The sequence below is a fragment of the Topomyia yanbarensis genome, chromosome 1 (assembly GCF_030247195.1).
Source record: "Topomyia yanbarensis strain Yona2022 chromosome 1, ASM3024719v1, whole genome shotgun sequence".
In the NCBI taxonomy this organism is placed as follows: domain Eukaryota; kingdom Metazoa; phylum Arthropoda; class Insecta; order Diptera; family Culicidae; genus Topomyia; species Topomyia yanbarensis.
Window position 1 is genome coordinate 144,087,382 of NC_080670.1, and position 16,098 is coordinate 144,103,479.

General features: G+C 37.0%; 2 protein-coding genes across 2 annotated transcripts in view; both read left to right on the forward strand.

Moving 5' to 3' along the window:
• LOC131676155 (scoloptoxin SSD558) overlaps nt 1-16,098 on the forward strand; it is a 431,501-nt gene that overhangs the window by 254,941 nt on the left and 160,462 nt on the right. The gene's annotated exons all lie outside the window — the stretch shown is intronic.
• Nucleotides 1-16,098, forward strand: part of LOC131676119 (acetylcholinesterase) — a 90,209-nt gene that overhangs the window by 69,470 nt on the left and 4,641 nt on the right. The window contains exons 7-10 of the mRNA XM_058955247.1: nt 2,062-2,204; nt 2,271-2,423; nt 2,486-2,649; nt 11,129-11,304. Coding sequence (XP_058811230.1) covers nt 2,062-2,204; nt 2,271-2,423; nt 2,486-2,649; nt 11,129-11,304 — 636 coding nt within the window. The remainder of the gene's footprint in view (nt 1-2,061; nt 2,205-2,270; nt 2,424-2,485; nt 2,650-11,128; nt 11,305-16,098) is intronic.

Consider the following 16,098-nt stretch of genomic DNA (forward strand, 5'->3'; position numbering starts at 1 on the left):
ACTTCTAGAATAAAAGTCCCACTGGGCGTCGTATGTTCGAACTGTAACGAAATATGGTAGATGCCATGACCAAGGATTCAACCATGCTTTACCACGGAATGTAATACTATAGTATAAACCAACACATCAGACGAGAAGCAGACTAATCATGTGTTTCTTCCACATCCGTTCCGAGTAAAATATTTACGGTGGAAACAATACATAACGAAACGAATGGGTGGAGTGATAGTGGGTGGTTGGTATCGACAGCAGTGGTAAGTAAAGAAGAAGCGTCGTGAGCACAGGTTGGCCTCCGATGGTAACGGATGGTTGTTTGTTGGTTTTCTCACTACATATCTACTTTTGGTTGCGGCTGCTTTCGGCTCAGCAGACCAATGAGAGCTATTGATAGCAGCAGCCGGGCTGGAGTAAAAACGCGTACCGGGAACTGACAGTGGCTGCCAAATGCGTGGGCCATCGAGTTTTACTACGACCGAAAGTAAGAGCCAGGGCAAGACAGACAAAGCGAGAGAGAGAGAAAAAGAAAGAGAGTAAACATTTTCGCATGAGTGGAATTTTGCACGGGACATGAATTTGTGTACCATCGTAAAAAGCTTTCCACGTGCCACTGCCTAGAATGTCAAAATGTCACTAGCATTTATGCGGGTCACTGCATGGAATACTGATTAATTTGACTTACACATGACTTCATTACGAAGGTATTACTACCCTCATGCGAGTGCTTTTGGGAACCACTTGTTGATTGTTTCCTAACTGATTTGCACAAACGTATAGCCTTCTCTGTTCTTTTTTTAACAAATGCTAAACCATTCCGTTTATTTATAGAGTATTTTGCGGTTGCAGACTCTTTTCCAATAATATAATTTTCTCAACAAACTCGATTTTGGTATTGTAAAAAATACGGAACAGTTTATAACAGGCCAGCACGCAGGAAATTCTCAACAGACGAGGAGGTTTCTTTTTTTTACGTTTCTTATAAAAGAATGGGATAAAAACTTTCAAACTTTGAACATTTTTCTGATGCGTGGAGGACCGAGTCCTGCGTATCAATCGACTCAGTTTAACAAATGTTTTCAATGTATGTTATCGAAAAGGATTCTTCACAGACACCGCTGCCTGCTGGTGGTAGTACCGGATGTTTATGGCAGTTATTTGTAGTAGTTGAGCCGACCGACTAAATTTAACTCTCTTGATTATCCCAATCCTCATCCCTTCGGGGCCATCATTAGGTAGTACTTTAGGCGAGATTGTGCACCTACTCTATTCATTTTGTGTTAATCCTTCATGTTTTCTGTATTGTTACTTTTTCTAATCCTTCTTGGTGCTACTCGTTTCTATTCATCTGCTAGCTGGTGCGGAGAATTCTTCGGCGGCGGTATTTCTCCCGATGCCCGTTTTCATTAACCATTTAGTACTCATCCAGTCTGACAGAGAGATCATCGACAGTGAAATTTCTCCTGAGAACGATATCTCGATTTTCTCCGACTTCGTGTTGTTTGTTCGTGTTTTTCTTTAGCCCCCGTTGCTAGCTCGCTGACCGACTTGTGCTGTGTAACTGGTCTACTCACAACCGTATTGCTAATATCCAAACTTATCGATCCGGAGATACCCACCAACTTGACTTACACCCCTTTCCAGCTACCATCGCGAGGTTTCATTGTTGATTTCTTTAACTGTTTGTTTCTATAGTAACCGAACTCAAATGACGTTTTATGTTTCAAATGGCAGGTCTGATATATATGTGATGTTTGTACAAATGAGCTGTATGTCTAATTAAAACTTAATCATGCATATAATCATTACAATTTTTCATTGTTTGCAAAAGAAATGTTTGGGTCGAAACTGAATTAAATGTGAGATCTAAGTATTACTACAATTTGGTTCAACAATCTCTTCGTCAGTCAGATATACAAGCCTGAATTTTATCGGCGAGAAAGAACTTCAGAATCAATAGTTGATTAGAGACAACAAAGATGTACGAAAAAAGTTTGCTCTTTTATCATATAATTGTTATCTAGGTTGGTCAACGAAATATAATGTGTATAACATCTTCCTTCACAGGAACCTACTTTCTTTTATACGATTTTATCGATTACTTCGAGAAGGATGCAGCTACCTCGTTGCCAAGAGATAAGTTCTTGGAAATAATGAACACAATCTTCAGCAAAGCGTCCGAGCCGGAGCGTGAAGCAATCATATTTCAGGTGAGAAAGAATTTGAAAATTTTGGTTTTTGACTTTTGATTTTATATAATGTTACTTTTATATTAGTATACCGGCTGGGAAAGTGGAAATGATGGCTACCAGAACCAGCAGCAGGTGGGAAGAGCAGTTGGCGATCATTTTTTCATCTGTCCCACCAACGACTTTGCACTTGGTCTAACGGAACGCGGGGCTTCAGTCCATTATTACTATTTCACTCACGTAAGCTTTCCCGTTCTCTAGGTCGATTATAGAAGTTTAATTCTGTTTATTTTAATGTTTAGCGTACAAGTACCTCGCTGTGGGGTGAATGGATGGGGGTGCTTCACGGCGACGAAGTAGAGTATATTTTCGGTCAACCTATGAACGCATCTCTGCAGTATCGGCAACGAGAACGCGATCTTAGCAGGCGGATGGTACTCTCAGTGAGCGAGTTTGCACGATCGGGGTGAGCAATAATTTATGATAAATGACCCTATGTTATGTAATGAACCTGTTTTTACCCTTCTTTATTATTCTACACATTCGAAGCCGTTGGTTAAGCTACCAGTACACTGTTTGTCATAACGTAAAATATTTGATGAAGCAAAATTTGATCAAATAAACGTGTTTGACAAACAAATTTGACAAGGCCAGTACACGAGATCAACTGTTTAATAAACTTTTTTATCAAATATTTGCATTGATGGGTTACCGGACGTTACACAGTGGCGGGTCTTCAAACAAAAGTCGGACAAAACCTCAAATGTTACCTAAATTGGCTGAAAATCACAATTTAAGCTAATTTTGAGGTGCTGAGCTCATTTTTGATGTCAAAAGTCGTAAAATATTAAATACATTTTTCCATACAGTGTCATTGAACCTTTCTTATAACTATGATCACGTTTTCATGATAGATTTTCCGTTACTGTTCACCAATGTCAGCAATATCATAAAAAATGAAGAACACTACTTTAAATCCATTGTATAACGTGTTGGTTTACTGTAGATTGTCTAACTATTTTACACAAAACACCATGCGCCTCCATATCAGCAACAAAGCTTCAAAATCTCCTTAAAACTTTTTGCGCACCTAGGCGCAGAACGAGACCATTATATTCGAAAAGTGGAGGTTATTTCCCATAGAATGTATACTATGTGACCGTTCCGAAATGATTCCGAAACTTGTACAGAATACATTAGTGAAAAAAGTATTTTTGATCTGACCATCTAAAACATATTAAAACTAAAAAGTCATAGTTCCAAGCAAAATTTACCAGATGTATTTTATTTACTAACCAAGCTCTTTCGTTCCTCTACACAATGAAACTAGTTGTGCTAAAATCGGACCAAAATCAAAAGAGCAACATGCATTTGAAGTGAACAGAGCAATGGTGGTTTCGGAAATGAAAATCATTATAAAGTCTGGACTTTGCTACGTTTAAACTCATGTTAAAAATCTTGTTCTTATCCAATGATCATAAAATTTTGAATATATATCATTCAATGTATGAGAAATTTAGGAAAAATATAAAATATCAATATTTCAAAAATAAATTTTTGAGGTTTTGGCCAGCCTCCAGCCACTGTGCGTTACGCCTAGTATTGTTTGACAAACATAATAAAACAAGTTTGATGGATCAGTACACTGTTTGTCAAATATAGTCAAACCGGCGTATACGTCAAACAAATCGCCATGCGAAAAAAAATTGTGCTGTTTGAACTTCATGAATTTTCAAGAGTGCAAACACATGAAATATTTGTGTTAGCGCAGGGATGCCAAATGATTTTCCAGAAAGTTTGTTTTATTTTTATGAATGGTCGAAGCAACTATATCGCACTCCTTTGTTCGTGATTATGCAGAGTGTGATCAAATACAAATTAAATACACCAAGGTCTCATACAAAAGGGTAATCATTTTTTTGATTCACCACGCAATTAAATTTGTTTATCCTTCGTGTTGACAAGTCGAATTGTAGAAGAAAAATTGATTTGGAAGCGCTGTTCGATCAAAGCATGCTGTTCATATATGATTGAAATTTTCATTTCATTTGTTTTCATTTTATAGAGTACTTGGCAATCTGTAACTACGTTTGTGTGTTCAACGATTTGTTTTTTTCCACCAGTCACAGGTGGAGGAAAACAAATCGAAAATAGCTTTTCGGTCGGATTTTTTTTATGATGGAACCTGACCGGTATAGACTTATCCAGCTGCGTTGGTACTGTGCCGTTTTGACGTTTGGATTGGGAGGAAAACAAACCACTCCTGGGCTTAAGGGGAGGGCGGTATTTCAAACGTCAGATATCTATAGAGTACGTCTCCTGAATAAGTTTTACAGCGACACAGAGCATTTCAACACCATTATAAATACTTCAGGCGAGCTATTTCGAACGTTTAAATTGGCTGAGTTTTATGTATGTCAGCTGGAGGAAAACAAAACCCCGATTAGTGTGTGTGAAAGGAATTGCATAGAACTCTACAGCAACAAGGTCTACCCCAAAAAAGTTTAGGCAGACTTCAATTGGACAAAAAATGGTTAGAACGGGAATTTGAAAAATATTTAATCCTCTTGTATTGTTGGACGTACAAAACGGCGATGAACACGGTATGGATTTTAGTTGCATTTCTTGCTCACTTGTTTATGTACTTTCTCACATTTACAGTTAAGTGGCCATATTCCTCCCACAGCTCCGACAGGTGTGATTGCTGCGCTGGCCTATGTAGAGCACTCTTTCGGCGCGTGCTTGCCGTTACGGAAGAACGAAAGGAACAAATTAGGTGCACCCTGACGATGCCAAATTTCTCCATTGCCTCGCTAGTGCAATCTAACTACATTACATGTTACAAACGCCGCCGAACTCTCATACAGCAGCTAATTATTTCCGAAAGCTGCTTTCAGATTTGGCCTAGCGTGGAAGAAGTTAACATCAAAGTGGATCCAGAGTTAGTACACGAGGACGCGGACGATGAGCGATCAGATATCGAAAACGCAGTGGAAGATGCTGATGAATTAAACATTTTCCTTTGGAACCAAAAACCGAAATGCGCATCAAGGGAGAGAATGGGAAGATTTACGTTATTAGCGGGATGGGAGAGGAAAAAGTTAAAATGGGTGATTTGCAGAGCGTTTTCGTCGATTCATGGATCCGGATCGCAAGATGAAACAAAATAGTTCGAAGGGAGAAAAGGGATCTGCTGGTTTGCCGCCAAAGAAGGATCGTTCATTACCCATTCGGAACCGATGTCCATATTGTAATAATGAGTTTTCGGACAAGTACCTGATGACGACGCACATTCGATGGCACACGAGTAGGATAAGGTTTTACTTATTTTCTTTTCTGTAAATTCCAATGATATACTGTTACAGGTGAAAAGCTCTTCAAATGTGTACCCACTGTTCGAAAACATTCACTCAATCGATAACGCTGAAGATACACGTCAGGTTGCACACCCAGGAAAACTCCGTACGTGTGCGAATACTGCGACCGAGGGTTCACTCAATCCTACAATCTGACGGTGCACCTGCGAAGCCAACACAACCAGATAATGGTATAGGACGCGAATTCGACGTGCTGCCCGAGCACAAATGTCGAGTATGTAGCAAGGTCTACCGATAGGCGAAAAGTTTCCGGCTGCACGAGAAGTTGCATGCCACCGGGAAACTGTTCGATTGTCGCGATTGTGGTAAAAAGTATAACACATATGTGTCCAAATGCAAGGCTTTTAATACCGACGCGAAGGAAAAGATGTACTCGTGCAAAATCTACAGCCAAACATTCAAGCATCAGCAAAGCGGGGTGTACCACATGAGCAACAAAACCAAACATAAACGGTTCGACAGAGGTTTTGAGAGATCTGGAGACGGACGAAGGAGAGGCGATTTGCCGAAGCTAAAATAACTTTCTCGTTCCCAAATTATTAAAGCTACCAAGCACAACACCGGGCAACTTGAGCAATTAGTCCTGAGCATGTTTTTGGCAAGTGGTGAGGATAGGGTATCCGTTTGTTGGGTAGTATTTGGCGCACCAACATTAGTAGCGTAAATATCCAGCGCCAGACGCAGGTTCCGTTTGATGGATTCGATGGAATCGCTATCGACAGACTCTTCATGATCTCGATTTCCATGAGCTCATTCAGTACTTTATGATAAAATAACAATAGTCAACACAGGCTACGGTCCGACCAGGATGTAGAATTCAACTAGATACATTCGACAATAATACCACGCAAGACTGGCAGTATACTCAACTGCTGTATGCTTTTCAAGAGCAGCTGATTCTTGGTGAACTATCGGAAAGGATTCAAAAGAAATGGCATTTGCTTACATTTCAGCATGTATCAAAAAATTGGATTCAAATAGTTTGTACCTTTCCGATTTATTTGAGGCATGATTTTCCTAGAAAGACAAATACCAACAATATCAAAATAGCGCCGAATTTTTTTTTAACGTGGCGAATGAATTATTTAATGTCACGTTAATAAAACAATCAATCAATCAGCCGAATTTCAAACCTTAATTTTTTTTCGTTTTGACAACAAATTCTGCCAAAACAAATCAGTTTCGCGTACGGCATATTTTGCTATCCTGAATGAGCAAAGCACGTTTGTCAAACTTCTCCATCAACAAGTTTGACAAATTTCTCCATCAAGTTTGACAAACTTCTCCATCGACAAGTTTGACAAACTGCAGCGTTACGCTGTTTGAAGTTTTGACAAACTGGTCAGTACACTGTTTGACAGACAAATAATCGCTTTGACAAACACGAATGAAAAATTTGGCAAACTGTGTTTGATCAAATATTTCAAGAGCCACTACACAGCAGTTCAAATTTATTTCACGAAAGATGTCAAATATTTGACGTTATTACAAACAGTGTACTGGTAGCTTTAGGGCGTTAATTGGGGCACTCAATTCGAGTTTTCGTTTCACTCAAACACGAGTATTTCAATATGATCAGGCTAGTTTTGTTTGTATATTGGTTCTTCGCTAGAGGCAGATCACTTATCAGCATTGAATGCATTTCTTTTCATCAAAGTAGAAATGCATAATGCAATTTGCGTAGCTTGCAATATATTTTGCGTTGCGTGTAAGATGTCAAAACTCTACAAAATAGTTATTTTGTAGAGTTCCCACATTCAACCATTCAACAAAATGTCGAACAAAGTGGATCGGAGTAGGATGTGTGTTAAACAAACGCAATTTTTTTCTGATTTGATGCAAATTTGTTATACATTCCTGCCCCTAGGTTCTCCGGGACAAAGAGAAGATGTTGACACCACTGTATACTAGCCTGGCCCAAAATACCTTAAATCACGAAATCAAAACCTTGCACCCGAAAATTATAGTTTGGGTGACCAATAAGCTTTTCTGAAAATTTCAGCTTATTTGGTACACTGGAAGTGGTTCCGCAAACGGCTCAAAGTTTGTATGGGAAAAATTGACCAAATGTATGGAGAAACGCATCAGTTTCACATTTTGAGTTCAGAATCAAACATCACTCCAAAATGCTCCACGGAACACACTCGCGGAATAAGCAGTCCTGAGAGATTTTAGTCAAAATTAATATATTCTCATTTCCTCGAGAAGATGACATTTTTATTTTATTGAAAACGACATTTTTTTCACGGAAAATACCTTGGTGAAAAATGTTTCTGAAACGATCATACGTATTTTGAGATGTGAGAAAAAAATCATATGATTTCTCTTAAAAGAAATGTTTCACTTAAAACGGGGATTATGTTCACAATTAGAAATTCTTGCAGTTGAGTAAAGCCATGTCAAGTGATCCTCGAATTTTTCGCAAAATCACCGATTTTCATGAGGTATATTTTATTGTATAGGGATTATGGTGAATAGCTTTTGGTATAAATATTTCGTTAAAACTCCCTTTTTTCTTTGAGATATTAACCCTTAAACTTTCTTGTATAATAAAATTGTAAATTTTATATCTCAAAAACTACTAAAGATAATTGAATGTATTTTTGTACACTTATAGAATGATATTAACACTATCTCACAAAAATATATCTATTGTATAATTGAGTAAATAACGTTACTTTGCAACTATTTAAAAATTTCAATTGCATTTCTTCTTGTGTTCTTCACGCTAAAAATTTTCAGGAAGTACATCGAATTACGCAGCAATTCTTCACCTTCAAAAATCTGTATTTATAATTTTTCATTTTTGTTCCTATCGAAAGTTATGGATGATTTTGTAACAAAAAAGTGGTGAAATATGTCACTTTGCAAAAAATCGTATCCATGCAGGTTCAAACATGTCCACTGCTCAATAACTCGCAAAAAATATAATAACGCTAAAAGTATGCAAATCACTCGAAAAGCATTTACTCTCAATAATCCGTAAAGAAAAGCTTGTCTTTTTACTCTAATATCAGAGATGGCAATTTTGGACATGAGATACACTTTTCCAAAGCGATGCGCATTAGAACGTCGCGACGTACGGCGTTCCCAATATGTAAGTGTTCGCGGGTTGCATTAAAGTGGGCCATGCGTTGAAGGAACACACCGTTACTAAATCATCCATAACTTTGGATAGAAACAAAAATGAAAAATTATCAATACAGATTTTTGAAGGTGAAGGATTGCTGCGTAATTTGACATACTTCCTGAAAATTTTTAGCGTGAAGAACACAAGAAAAAATGCAATTGAAATTTTTAAATAGATGCAAAGTACCGTTATTTACTCAATTATACAATAGATATATTTTTGTGAGATAGTGTTAATATCATTCTATAAGTATACAAAAATTCATTCAATTATCTTCAGTAGTTTTTGAGATATAAAATTTACAATTTTATTATACAAGAAAGTTTAAGGGTTAATATCTCAAAGAAAAAAGGGAGTTTTAACGAAATATTTATACCAAAAGCTACTCACCATAATCCCTATACAATAAAATATACCTCATGAAAATCGGTGATTTTGCGAAAAATTCGAGGATCACTTGACATGGCTTTACTCAGTTATAATCTATTTTACGGGAGACCTCGCGCCGCCAAGTGTTCAAGATCACGAAGCATAACCTAATGAAAACAAAATAGAACATTTTTATATACCTTAGCGCTACAGGGGAAGAATTTTGAATAAAACTGTTCTCCGTTGGAAAGCCCTTGAGTATACTATATATATATATATATATATATATATATATATATATATATATATATATATATATATATATATATATATATATATATATATATATATATATATATATATATATATATATATATATATATATATATATATATATATATATATATATATATATATATATATATATATATATATATATATATATATATATATATATATATATATATATATATATATATATATATTATATATATATATATATATATATATATATATATATATATATATATATATATATATATATATATATATATATATATATATATATATATATATATATATATATATATATATATATATATATATATATATATATATATATATATATATATATATATATATATATATATATGTATATATATATAGTCTATTTTGCCGAAGACTTTATTCCGTTATCTGTTTCCACTCACGAAATATTACCCAATATCAAACGTATAGGAAATTCTCAGGCACTCAAGCGCCACCCAATGGGAGAATTCTAAATTAACGTGTACTCCATCGGAAAGCACTTGATCTAATGATTTACTTTGTTGAAGCATCAACCCCATCCCCCCCCAAGTATTTCGGATCGCGAGATATGACCCAATATATAAGTTAACTATAGGTAATTACATATCCCCTAGCGCCACTATATGGTGGAAAAATTCTGCATTAGCCTGTTCTTAATCGGAAAGCCCTTGACATTTTGATCTAGTGGGTCGAAGATATCACTCTTCAAAATGGTCAGCATTTCGTGTTATTAAAGAAATTCATGGATTAATCTACCTCATGCAAATTGTGCGTTCATCGTAAGCCGCATTTTTTCACTTTCGACAGAGCCACCCCAACTTAAGCCCATGACACCCTCAACTTTGCCCGCTTATAACATTGTCACTTTTTGTTGGATTGACTTGCAGCCTTCACGAGTCGATTTGTTGTTACAAGAGGATTCTTAATATTTTCTCACGGAAAACATTGATCGCTTACAGCGCTACCTCAAAATGTGAAACTGATGCGTTTCTCCATACATTTGGTCAATTTTTTCCATACAAACTTTGAGCCGTTTGCGGATCCACTTCCAGTGTACCAAATCAGCTGAAATTTTCAGGGAAGCTTATTGGCCACCCAAATTATCGTTTTCTGGTGCATGGTTTGAAATTCCGCACTTTGCAATTTTTTCATACAAGTTTGAACCACTCTACTGTATACGCATTCCATCAATTGTAGGCTGAGTAATTAATGAAGTAGTGTGGCTCTCTAATAAAGCTAAAATTAGTACCTATTCTTTCGTAATGTGACAACGATTTGATGCATCTTTTCACTAATTTTATTGCAATTTTTTTTAAATTATATCAATATAGCAATTAAATTCGCAACACTTCATCAAAATGTTTTAATGAGTGACAGCGCATAACAAATCCTTATATTTAATACTTTTATAAAAGGTTAGAAAATCTGGGTTGCATGTTTTTCGACACAAACCAATCTTCTATGATTCCTTTGTAAATAAAATAAACGAATCACTTGGCGTGATTAAACGTTTCGTTGTTTTTCTATCAATTTTAATTCCTCGTGGCATGGCAAAGCTCACTTAGTATGAAACGATGTTGCGTCTTTTACAAGAAAGATGTGGTGAACTTTGCCGTGTTTTTCTTATTTTTATGATACTAGGGTCACGCAATTATTCAATGTTTAGAACTCTCCTAAATCGTATTCAAAACAATTTTTTTAAAAACAAATATACTCTTATGATGCTCAAACTAGCGAAGCTATAACAATATTTTTTACAGGAATCCTGCTCTGGAAGGAGAGCACTGGCCGTTGTACACGAAGGAGAATCCGATATACTTCATTTTCAATGCGGAAGGAGAGGATGACTTACGGGGTGAAAAGTACGGAAGAGGTCCAATGGCAACGGCTTGTGCGTTCTGGAATGATTTTCTTCCACGGTTAAGGGCTTGGTCAAGTAAGTACTGAATGTTATTCTGTCATAAACGATAGCTGCAGTATAGTTAATCTTTCACATACTCACCCGAGCTAGAAACGCAAAAAAAATTTAACATCTTGTAAAAGCATTGCAGTACACATGTTTAATAATGTGTTGCTCTTACATAACTAGTTTACTTGGCTTGCGTTTTGCGATCAAATAAATGTGGTGTTAGTTCGGATATATCGTCTAACTGGCAGCAACTTGGTGTCAGTTACTGAAAGAGTGGAACTCGAAATATTCGAATCCAACCTTTCTAAGTTACACACTTTTCAGCCCAATTTCCGTTTTTTTGTTCCTTTTGCAGAGAACTCAACAGCTGAAATCTCAGCAACCATTTTTTTGCGAGTATCTCAGTAACAGTAACTTTGGATAGCTGAAACACGGAATTTTTTTTTACTTAAATCGGTAAACAAATTTCACTTTGCTAAGATGTCAGTTTCTACATTTGCTGACAACATGCCTGTTCAGAAATTGACAAAATGAAGGTCTCGTGCCCTCATGTGCAAATTGATTTATCCAATCTTATTTTTCTTTAGGAAAAAAATGTAACATTCGGTAATTTGTGCTGTTTGCACACCCAAAACGTACCTGGCAAGAATCGCTTACATTAATGCAATAAATACGAGCGAAAATTGCAAGCATTCTGATAATGTGCAAAAATTGCAAGAAGTTTCCTTGCATTGAATGCATGAAACAGAAAAAAACGAATTTTGCCTATGTATTAGCTATGTATGTGTATTGGTGATCAATATGCGTTAGATAAAAAAGACTACTGCTATTAAAAAACGAGCTCCGCGCGGGCAGATTACTAACCAATACTCGATCCATCCAACCATGCTATCAGATAGTTAGGAATGGATAAAAGTCATATATAAACACATGAATGATTTCACAATTAATGAAAAAGTGTAAGACGCATCCTGATTTGAGCTCATGCCCTTGCACATCGTAACACAGACCATCCGCACTGTTCTATTCTTGCAAATGAGAACAGAGCGTTAAAACTCGTACAATCAGCACGTCCGCAATTCGATGCTATCTCATGTGTAATGAATAAGCCACATTACTGCGTTTGATAATGTTGGTGAGGAATGAATAAGGAAAGGGGTTTGTGTTAAAATACAACCCCCCCTCCCAAAATTAGTTGGATTGGAAAAAAACAAATTAATTGATGCTAACTAAATTAATCAAATATTACACATTCATAATTTTGGAAATAAGGTAACCATCCATAAATGACGTAGCATTATATGGGGGAGGGGTTTTTTTTGTATTTTGTGATGTTGTGTGACGACAGGACGTAGAGGGTCATGTCATGCTACATAGCTTTTTTAAAGGTGAATAGGGGTTGACCTTACGTCACGACAATCTTACCCGTTTCATTTTTTTAATTTCGCTGTGACAAGGGGGGGGGGAGGGTTACCGTCAAGCTACGTAATTACAATGGGGGGTATTTAGAGGTTTGTGACGAAATGCTACGACGGGGGAGAGGGGTGTTAAAATCACTCAAAAAATGCTACGTCATTTATTAATGGTCCCTACATTGAGAACTATTGTTTCAAGCATCATGGGGACTTTTGAAAAATCGTGGGAATTGGATCTTGTAACTGGTCTCTTAGCCGAGATCCCATAGTTGTCAAATTATCATGAGCTCTTTTTTGAATAGATGCTCCGAAATATGGATTAGGAATAATGCTTCGAATGGGACGCGCAGTTTGATATTTATAAACATAACCTCACCGAAAAGTTTCATACGATTCAATTTTTGCTAAAAATGTATTTTTCTTTGAGAATGTGCAGAGTTGAGACAAAACTCAGTGTGATTAATAATGACAATAATATTTTGGAAAGTAGTTGGACAATGATGAAAAATACGTTTTCCGTTTGTCTTTAGCAGGTCAGTATCGGTTTTATGGGCATTTTATTTGTTTGTATTATCAATGATATAGACTGCCTCTAAGCAGGTTTGAAAATAATAAAAAAAAGAATTATTTCAAGCTAGTGGCTATTAATGATGTTTATTTCAGTATTGAAGAAAAGAAAAATTACTGCTTGAAAACATTTTTTACGGTCACGATCACATTATTTCGAAACCGTCAACTTTAGATGTTTAGAATTTTTGAAGAATGTTGCAACGCGAAGCAGCACCTTATCTAATAAAATAGTCGATTGCCTTATACGCAGCTCACCTAGGTTCGATTCCCAACCCCCGTACGTCAGGTTAGAAATGTTTCTAACCTGAAAAAGGAGCCAAACGAACTTAAGGCTATATAATTTATTTATATAACCTTTATAATTTTTTTTTTTTTTTTTTTTCGAGAGTTGTCCTACTGGAGCTGTAGAGCTAGGTTCTCGGAAGGGCTCCCCGTCAGAATCACATACTACAATTTGCAGACGAGACAGGCAATGTCGCCCAATAAAACACTGCAATAGGCCAATTGTAGCAGGCCGTGATTCTGAATGTGATATTCTTTGTACGGTTCAGGCATGTGCGGGCGTAGGGACTCGGAATCGCGTGTATCATCGCGAAGGGCTCGAATATTTGTACGTTAATGTGCTCGATCGCGTGTGCGTTTGTATGTCGCGTGTGCTAACGTGTAACTTCGCGTGCATAAATTCTATTTCATAACCGTGTGCCTTTCGCATATTCGCGTGTGTTCTAGAATGATCGCGCGCGGACCGTGAATCTGATACTTAATTTTTTGTGTACGGTTCAGATTCCAGAAGGAAGTGGGCTCTTCCATATCATTAGAGATCCCAATCATGTCGTCGTAGAACGCGTGGTCTAGTGGATATGAGCTTTTTTTTTTTTGATTGGTCCAACTGAATGTATGGACCTAAATTGCTAGAATAAAGGTTAAAGATTTCCAGACGTGACCGATTCATGATCGCGCATTTGCGGGTTTGCGTTTGAGATCGCGTTTGTAACTTCGTAAGTACTAAAACGTTCACACAATTGCCGCAGTGTTATCAAGTTTACGCGATCGCGGGCATAGGTGTGCGTAGATGATCGCGAAGGGCTTAAGCGTTCGTATGTTGACGTGTTTGTCCCGTGTGCTCGCGTGTATGTGACTTCGCGTGTATAAATTGGATTTTGAAACCCTGCGGCGATTTATATATTCACGGACCGTCATTCTGATCTTTAGTTTTCGGTGTACGGATCACATTCTGACAGGGAGAGAGTTACCCCATATCACTAGAGTTTCCGGTCATGTCGCCGTGGAACGTTTTGTCTAGTGTATATGGTAGTTATTTTTCAATTTTATTATTTTTTTAATAATTAACAAGGACCTAGATTGTTTGTACCGAGGATAGATACTTCCGGACGATCCCGATTCATGATGGCGCGAGCGCGGGAGTTTGTAGGTTGACACTTGAGATCGTGTTGGTAAGTTTATGAGTGCTGAGATTTTCACCTTATCACCGGGGTGTAATCATGTTTGCGAGTTCGTAGGCTGCTTGGAAAATCGCGAGGGGCTCTAACGTTTGTGCGCTGACGTGATTTTGTAACGTGTGTTCTTGAATGGTTGCGCGAACCGTGAGTCTGATATTAAATTTTCAGTGCGCGGTTTGAATTCTGGCAGAGAGTGGGATCGTTTATATCGATAGGGTTCCCGGTCTTAATTGGTCCAGCTGAAGGCATGGACCTAGGCTTCTAGGATCAAGGATAGGCTTTCGGACGTGACCGATTCGTAATCGCGTGCACGATGGCATTTTTGTAGGTTCCCGCTGAGACCGCGTTTGAGAATGTGTGAGTGTTAAGACGTTCACTATCACCATCGTTGTTGATTCAGCTGAAGGCGGGTGTAGAATGGCAGTATAGGACTCGAAAAGAAGAAATAAAAGACAATATATGAGAGACGTAATAGATTAGATAGGTACAAGATACAGCTGAAGTTATGATCATCACATGAGACATACATTAGTACTTCAAACACTACTAATACTTGAATAGCCAATCACCACACATAGCACATCCTTTCTCAATTATCTATTTGTTACTGGTTGATTGTTGGTTATGAGCTGGTGAATAGAGGAAAGGTATAGAACAGACAAAAGGCTCATATCAGCCCTCCCGGCCTCCTCGACACACCACTATCGAGGCGTATTGTAATCAACATCTTGAAGCGGGCTTCTTATATAAATCAAATCCTCAGTAGTCATAATGTTTGGTGGATTATTAACATGAGAACTAATTAACCTCTAGTAGTAGAACTTGGTGCAAATAAAAACTAAAAAGAGCGAAGGTCCTTATATTTACATAACTCTATTGAATATATTGTGGCTTGACGATGTTTACAATACCGTCAATCCCATCAACCTGCGAGAGGGATTTATATAACCTTTATAATTGAAACGAAAATAAAAAAATTGTTGAAGACATTTCATAACTAATTTTGTCGAATACATGAATACTCTGTGTATTCAGAATATCTAAATATATTAAACTATATGTCAAAGAAAACCTTTGAAATAAGTTATTCTGATATTACTGTAATTGATAAATCTCATCTGTTGTGTATAAATAATATAATCCACATTCTATTCAAGGTAATCTTTGAATTTTATATCTTGATATATTGCATTCCTACATTACACAGTTATCCCAAAACCCCCTCCCTCCTCAAGTTCCCCACCATTAAGCTACCTCCCCTGAAAGCCTCCTAACAGATCCCCTCAAACGACCACCTCATGCACCCTCTTCAGCCACATCGCTCACTCATCCCAATTACCTTCGCCCAGTAGGTAATGCCAAGCCATACCAAGCTA